The sequence below is a fragment of the Taudactylus pleione genome, unplaced genomic scaffold, assembly GCF_031769625.1.
Source record: "Taudactylus pleione unplaced genomic scaffold, aTauple2 ptg000019l, whole genome shotgun sequence".
NCBI lineage: Eukaryota > Metazoa > Chordata > Amphibia > Anura > Myobatrachidae > Taudactylus > Taudactylus pleione.
In genome coordinates, this window is record NW_028284421.1 from 32702062 (window position 1) to 32710611 (window position 8550).

General features: G+C 50.5%; 1 protein-coding gene across 1 annotated transcript in view; it reads right to left on the reverse strand.

Annotated features, from left to right (window-relative positions):
• TBC1D2B (TBC1 domain family member 2B) overlaps positions 1 to 8100 on the reverse strand; it is a 104317-nt gene extending 96217 nt beyond the window's left edge. Inside the window, exon 1 of the mRNA XM_088446649.1 lies at positions 7301 to 8100. Coding sequence (XP_088302775.1) covers positions 7301 to 7639 — 339 coding nt within the window. The 5' untranslated portion in view covers positions 7640 to 8100. The remainder of the gene's footprint in view (positions 1 to 7300) is intronic.
• Positions 8101 to 8550: the final 450 nt, after the last annotated feature.

The window sequence follows — 8550 nt, forward strand, 5'->3', positions numbered from 1 at the left end:
AGTCCAAACCGGACTGAAGGAAAGCCAGAATACGCGAAACTCGGAACACCTGGGGATCATAGTTTCTGGCCTCGCACCACTGAAAGTAAGTGTGCCACACTCTGTGATAGATCCTCGCGGAAGCAGGCTTGCGAGCCCTCAGCATGGTGGTAATAACGGAGCTAGAAAAGCCCCGAGACCTCAGGACGGCTGTCTCAAGAGCCACGCCGTCAAAGATAGTCGACCCAGATCCGGGTGAAGACAGGGCCCCTGAGACAACAGGTCCCGCCGTTGAGGTAGGAGGTACGGAGCGTCGATGGACAGGCTCCGCAGATCGGAGTACCACGGCCTTCTGGGCCACGCTGGGGCCACCAGGATCCGTGTGCCTCCGTCCTGTTTGAACTTGCGCAGGACCCGAGGCAGCAGAGATATCGGAGGGAACAAGTAAGCCAGTTGAAACAGCCATTTCACCGACAGCGCGTCTATCAGACTTGCGCCTGCGTCCCTTGTCCTTGACCCGTACACAGGCAGCTTGTGATTGTAACGGGACGCCATCAGGTCCAGCTCTGGCAGCCCCCACTTGTCCACGAGTAGTTGGAATACCTCTGGATGAAGCGACCATTCCCCGGGATGCACATCGTAACGGCTGAGGAAGTCTGCCTCCCAATTGAGGACTCCTGGGATGAAAACTGCCGAGAGAGCTGGAAGATAGCGCTCCGCCCAAGCCAGGACGCGGGACATCTCCGACATCGCAGCTCGACTGCGAGTCCCTCCCTGGTGATTGATGTACGCCACCGTGGTGGCGTTGTCTGACTGCACCTGAACGGCCCTTCCGTGAAGAGCGGTGCCGGACGACTGCAGGGCTCTGTATACTGCCCACAGTTCCAGGATGTTGATGGGAAGAATCGCTTCCTCCGCCGACCAACGACCCTGAAGTGACAAGGAGCCTGTCACCGCCCCCCAACCCCGGAGACTGGCATCTGTCGTGAGCAGAACCCATTCCGGGATCCAAAAGGGGCGCCCCTCCAGGAGATGCGCTGTCTGCAGCCACCAGGCTAGGGACAGACGCACCTCCGAGGACAACACCAGCATCTGAGAGCGGATCCTGTGTGGCAATCCGTTCCATTCTGAAAGAATCAGCCCCTGCAGGGGCCTGGAATGGAACTGGGCAAACTCCACCATGTCGAATGCTGACACCATGGACCCCAAAACCCTCATCGCAGAGTGCACCGACACTCTGCCACTGCTCAGACAACTGTGAATCCGCAGCTGTAAGGAGGAGACCTTCTCTGGAGTCAGAAAAATCCGTTGCTGACGAGAGTCCAGCAGGGCCCCCAAATGAACCATCCGTTGTGATGGGATGAGGGAGGATTTCTTCCAGTTGATCAACCAGCCGTGCGCCTGTAGACAAGCGACCGTCAGGTGGAGATGCTGGATCAGTACCTCCGGGGAGCTTGCCAGCAATAGGAGGTCGTCTAGATACGGTAGCAACCGTATCCCCTGGCTCCGAAGGTGAGCCGCCATGACCGCCATCACCTTGGTAAATACCCTTGGTGCCGTGGAGAGACCAAAGGGTAGAGCCCTGAATTGGTAGTGGTTGTGGAGAATAGCAAACCGCAGAAACCGTTGGTGCGATGTTGCTCTAGGCACATGGAGGTAGGCGTCCTGGATATCCAGGGAGACCATATAATCCCCCGGTTCCATCGCCAGTATGATGGAACGCAAAGTTTCCATCCTGAATTTGGGAACCCTGAGAAACCTGTTCAGGGACTTCAAATTGAGGATGGGGCGATGAGAGCCATTGGGTTTCTGCACCAGAAACAGCGTAGAGTAATACCCCATCCCACGTTGAGACTGTGGTACGGGTATAATGACCCCCGCCGTCAGCAAGGCCTCTATGGCTTCCTGAACCTGCAAGGCCTTGGTTTTGTCCTGAGAAGGACTTGTGCAAAAAAACTGGCAAGGCGGCCTGTGCCGAAAAGACAGGGCGTACCCCTGGGAGACCACTTCTCGCACCCAGGCATCCGTGGTGGTATTGTACCAGCACTGGGCGAATTGAAGAAGTCGGCCTCCATCTCTGGGGTCCCCCAGAGGGAGGCCCGTCCCATCACGCAGAAGGCTTATCTTCTGGCTTGGAAGAAGGGCGCCTAGCACTCCAGGCTTGCTTCTTTGGCTTTGAGGCGGTCTTGGGTGCGGACTGCCTCGGGAAGGACTGACCCTTTGCCTTGCCCTGAACCCGAAAGGAACGAAACGCCGAGCTCCGGACCTTAGCAGGTGTAGTAGCTGAAGGGAGGAAGGCTGACTTGGATTTTGCCAGGGTATCTACTATTTTGTCCAGGTCCGGACCAAATAGTAATTCCCCATTAAAAGGTAAGGCCTCCAAGCCTTTCTTAGAATCCGCGTCTGCTCTCCAAGACCGCAACCACAAGGATCTACGAGCAGACACTGCTGCCGCCGAAACCCTAGAGGTCAACAGGCTAGCATCCAAAGATGCTTCTCCAATGTAGGAGGCGGCATCTCTCATCTGTCCTAACAACGCCCTCTGGACGTCCGGAGATTCATCCGTAAACGTGTCCTCCAAGGCGTTGGCCCACCCCTCAATGGCCTTGGCCACCCAGGAGATGGCCATGGACGGCCGGGCTACAGCCCCTGAGAGAGAATAAATAGACTTTAGACAAGTCTCCACCTTCCTGTCCGTAGGATCCTTCAACGAGGATATAGACGGCAATGGCAAAGTAGCACTCCTGATGAGGCGTGTTACATGGGAATCGACTGCAGGCGGAGTTTCCCATTTCTTACAATGCGCTTCCGGGAATGGATAATTGGACGCCAAGCGTTTCTGTGGCAGGAAACGCTTACTGGGCGTCTGCCAGGCCACCGCCATGTGATCAGTCAACTGATCAGACAAGGGGAACGCTGTAGAAGTAACCTTAGCTTTTTTAAAACTAGGATACCTTGACTTGGGAGCGGGTGCCTCATCCTCAATCAGAAGAATAGCCCGCACCGCCTTAACCAGAGCCCGCACATTGATGGAAGACTTAGTGTCTACCTCCTGGACTGAGGCATCTGATGCTGAGTCATCCTGTACCTCACCATCATCCGAGAACCCCTCAGAATCCGAAAGATGCGCAGCCTGTGCCATGACTGAGCGTTTAGACGCCCTGGAGGGCACGTCACTGCGCAACATCGACTGAAAAGCCGAAGATGCTGCCGCCAAATCTTGGACAGTGTGGGAAAGCGCATCCACCCAGGGTGGAGGAGCTGTCACAGGAGCCTGAAACGGCACCACAGCCGGCTGTGCCACAGGGGTGGACTGAATATACGTTGGCAACCCCGCATAGGGACCAACAGGCTGAGACCCCGGGGGAGTCAGCAATAATTGTGGGACACCCGGGGAATGGGGGATGGCAGGCTGGGGCAACGCCCTAGTAGGGGCGGCAGTCGGGACCGACAGACGGTCCGCGATGGACACCAGCACCTGGGAAAACATCGCCCATGGTGGCTCCTGCGAAATGGGAGGTTTAGACGTACCAGGGACCGCCTGGCACCGTCCGCACAGGCCGTCCTGTGACAAATCCTCCCTATCCACTCCTGCAGAACAGCGCCTGCAGGAGAACAATGCTGGAGCCCCGGAGTGCTCAATCTCCTCCTCAGACATGACTTAGGAAGAAAACGTGCGCACTCACCAGTGTGCTGAACAACAGCCCACAATATGGCACCGTGTAGCACACAACTGTATGTGACGGACCTCACAAATACGTGATCTATATAGGTGAGGTCAGTAGAAACACCCTTCCCCCGCACACCTGTAGGGCTTGTAGGAGAAGGAAAGGGATAGGTACAGGCTGACAGTAAGTAGAAAAAAGACACAGACAGGCAGCACTAGCAAAAGTCACATACCATGCAGGAAGATATACTCACTGCACCTTTCCACTACAATCAACCTCCCAGATTCAGTGTCTGGGAGGGCTATAGCGCTGTGTACACTGTCCTTGTCGGGGGAGAGGTACACAGGGGGACCGGTCCGCGTGCTCCCTGGGAGTATCCACGCTGCCAGTAAGAAAATGGCCGCTGGAGACCTCAGAGGAGGAGTGGCCCGAGTAGCTGCAGCTCAGCGACGCCAGACTCCGTGCTGAAAGGCGCGCTGAGCTGAGGGGAGGAGCCGATGACAGGGAAGGCTTCCTCCCCTGGCTAGCATATTTAACCCCCAAGGTTGCGGCATCCCGCTTGCTGCTTAATTACCCTGGTGGTCTAGTGGTCTGGCGGGGTATGCCTCCGATGGAGGGGGGGCCCGCCGCCACCGCTAGCGCCCCCGGTCCGTCCCCTAGACCGGGGGCATGGGACTGCATATGAAAGGCATTACCCGCGCACCGCCGCTAATCAGCGTTGCGCGGCTTACCTGATCTCCCCGGCGTCTTCCGGCAGCAGTCCCGGGGGAAGCCAGAGTCCGGCTAGTACAGACTCTGGCTTCCCCCGCCGCGATCCCCAGTTCAGTGCTGGCGTCGCGGCGCCAGCAGGGAGAAGGAGCGGCAGCGTGGGCGTCTGTACAGACAGCCCATCGCTGCCGCTCTGGAGAAAAAGAAAAAACTGTCGTCAAAAAATAAATAAATTTAACTAAGTTAAAAAAGCTTTAGGGGGCTGCTCCTGCAGACCCCCCCCGCAGGGTGACCCGACTCCGGCCGGGCACCATCTTAAACTGAGGTGCCTGTGGCTCGGGGGCGGGGTATAGGGGAGGTTGGACCCAAGTGCATCCTGGGAGCAGCTAAAAGCTTTAACTCCGTGGTGCCCGAGGATCCAGGATCCAGCTATACCCCAAGGTCACCCTGTGGACCCCTATGGACCCTGAAGTAGAAACATACAATACAATAAAAGTTAGGGGGCGCCAATAACATCTAAATAGAGATGATGTTTCTTTATCTTATTTTTAGAACGGTCCTCCTGATTTAAAAGATTTTTCTTCATTTAGTTTAATCTGGTTCCTATGACTAACTGGAAGTAATGTTCCAAATCAGGAGGTATCCCTTAGATAGATAAACCCTTAGCTTCCTGGAATTAGACCCGCTCACCAAAGAATCACTTCTTAGTAAACAAACATAATATTTATTCTTAATAAAAAATTTTTTTTAATTTGCTTACAAGTAAAATGGCAGTAGATAACTAACGCCATTGTGGGGTAGATGTAACTTCACACCACCACCCCTTAGGGTGCGAGTTCTATGGTGGGAGACCTCACTGATGGCGTACGGATATAACACCAGAAGTTAAATCATACGCGTTTCGTCCCCAACATGGGACTTCTTCAGGGGTACAATCAATAATTGGGTGTGTAACAAATTTACAGAATTACTCCACAATATCTTACAACGGATAGTTTCCAATATGACCTGATGAGGAGCATCAAGTAATAATGTGTATCAGACTTAAGGAATTAGTCCCAAGTTAAAAAAAAAAAAAAAGCAAATGCTCCCGATGCCACTTGAAACCCACACCGAATGTGCATCCTGAAATTACTCCTTACAGCAGAAGCGGATATATATATATATATATATATATATATATATATAATTTTTTTCAAATTTAACTGTCCTCTATGCAGTCGGACATTTTGAATATAATCATACAGGTGCATATTTATCGAGCTGGTTTTTCTTAAAATTATGCAGAAACTATAGTTTCTGCATAATTTTATGTATCACTGCTATGCAACAGCTTAATGCAGGAGATTTCACAGAAATATCCTGCAAAAGGCTAACTACTGCTGCAAACTGCAGTCCCCATTATTGTCAATGGGGACTGTAGCCTGATTGGTCCCGTAAGCTACCTCCATCCTCAGATGGCAGTAGCCACTTTATGCCTATCAAAGCATTTTGGAAGAGGGCGATCCCTCTCGCGCAGCCTCCATCCGGCACAAACTGGCACTGTGCACATGTGCCAGTGTCTGATTCTTTCGAAAACACAAAAAGACTCCTCCAATGTGCCAAGAAGTGTTTCGCAGGGACAGCACTTAATCAAAAGCACTGTCCCTGTTGAAATTGATAGTACATAAAAGTGATAATCAAGTAAAAAATTATTATTCCTGCTGCAATGTTAACTGAAAAACAAAATCACTGCACTTCCACGATTTTTACTAAATATGTCCCACAGGTGTCTATTCATTATGTTGATTATTGGGGTCCAAACAGACCCTGATAATCACCATACTAACTCGCCACAAAATCAGCTGTCTCTGCGAGTGGCTTCACTGCTTCGGAGCAGTGAATCTTTTCACTGCTCCTTTCAGAGCAGTGAGACAAGTGCGCATGCGTGACCTACAGGTCACGCATGCGCACAAGAGCCCCGACGTTCTGGCATAAGGAGCCAGACAGGGACGGAGGGATCCAAAAAGATCCCTTTTCGCGACCTGCGACTCCTTCCCATAAGGAAGGAGTGGGAGCACTCGCCATCTGAAGAGGGTGAACGCTAACGCAATCAATCAATAGTATTTTCGGTGCTTGATGTATCCTGTCCCCATACTAGTGTATGAGGACAGCGGGCCATTCCGCAAGAGGAAGGTAAGCAGGAGATATCTGTGATTTCCCCTGCTTTACCTTCTCCATGAATGGCCCGATAATTTTCACCTGCTTTTGTAGAAATGAAGTGATGAAGAATAGTCTTGATTAACAATGATATTTTAAAAACACAACTTAACCTGGAAATATATATTTGTGTGTGTGTTTAGAACATGTAAACTGTGAAATGCAGGGCCTAGGACTCCACTGCATTCATAAACACTTAGCAGTGCTTCATATAATGTTATGATTCCTGGGCGCGATTCAGTTGTTGTGTGGGCGGCAATAATTAATGGGCGCCCAGTATTGCAATTCAATTGTTTTGGGTACCCATTTATTTTCACAGCCTTCACGCCCTATTAGACTGGGTTTAGCCGTGTAAAATTGGTAAACCCATCTAAAGTCATGGTTAAGGCGCCCTAACCACGGGTTTATCGCAGCCAGAAATGCAGACGGCTATCGCGCCAGAACGGAGCAATAATTGAATTGTTCAGTCGGTTCAGTTCACACTAATGAAATAGCTGCCAAATTGCCCCCAGATTATAAATTAGAACATATATAAGCGTGTAAATGACAGAGAAAAATAACACTAAAAGGCTCACAAGCACAGGAAATGAGGAGCTCTATGTAGGCTATCACAAAATGTATTTGAGGACTATGAAATAATAAGAAGCACATAGCATCTCATTTATTATTCTACATTTTAAACTATTACTATGCCATTTGCACTATAATATAGTAATGATCATATAACAGCCTGGCTTTGGTATTACCCGAAGAAAGGATACTCTTCCGAAGCTGTGGATCTCAAACTGCCCCTCCTCTGCTTCCAGGTCGTAGCTGAATGAGGCATCCGCGATGTCTATGTGCCCCAGAGGCTGAGCATCCTGGGAACTTTTAAAATAGTAGAGATGGCACCTTCGGGGGTCGAACACAAACCAGCGGTTCTTGAAGCTCCTTAGGGGCCCCTTCCCAGAAAGCTTGGCCAGATTACCACAAAGCCTGGGGGGCGACTCTGCTCCAGGTGCTGAAGTCATGTGGTCTTCAATAGGAGGGTCCTGGCTGCCTCTTCTGCCCTCCATAGCTGGCATTATTTCTGTGAGCCCGGCCATGATCAGAGTGCACTCACCCAGCAGCAGGAAGAGCCATCGGTTATTACCAGTGGAACGCTCAGTCACTACTCCCTGTTCTATGTGTAATGCTCAACACTGTGCATCCTGTCAGTGCTGCTAGATGTGTGCTCTAGTCTTATATGTGCACATATCCTGCTGCTGTGTCTGTGCTAATGTATAAATAGATCACCAGCAGCTCCCAACCTGTGCTTATTATTGTGCCCGCACACCCTCTCCTTTATAGTTTATATCCTGTCTGCTGCACATGTGATCAGATTTCCTCTGAAGCCATAGAGTTTGTGGTAGATGCACTCGCACGTTTGTAGTCCTCTTCTCAAGTGCATGGTGAACTACCTGAGCGACCTTTCAGGGTCAAGTATACCTAGAAGAATAGTAACCACGGGCTTACTCATGTCTCCTGCAGCTTACACCCCTTTCATTTCACACTAATGCTCCCTTCACTTTCCTTCATCTCCCCCTCCCCTGCATCCCATGACTGCGAGTAAGCAGACAGTTGCACGGAAGATGTAGTTTTACGCCTTATAGGGCCGCAAGTAACACATCAAGCTTAAAACTACATTTCCCGGCATGCGCAGCGCTACCACCAATAGACCATTTGCTTGAGGGGGGCGTGAATTTCCCTTTTACAAAATAAATATATTAATGCAGTTTCCACCCTAAGTTTACTTTACACAGCTTTGCCACGTATGTGATTAGGAATACAAGTATTTTTTTACGATGACATGTACTACATGAAAAGTCAGCAAAACGTATTGATTTATGTTTATGTCTCAATTACTATTTTCATGTGATCTTGATAGTAGTTATTTTTAATTTGTTTGAAACAGTGCCATCTTGTGCATGTTTTCATGTGCTCAATGTGGTTTAAAATGTCATACAATGGAGCCCAT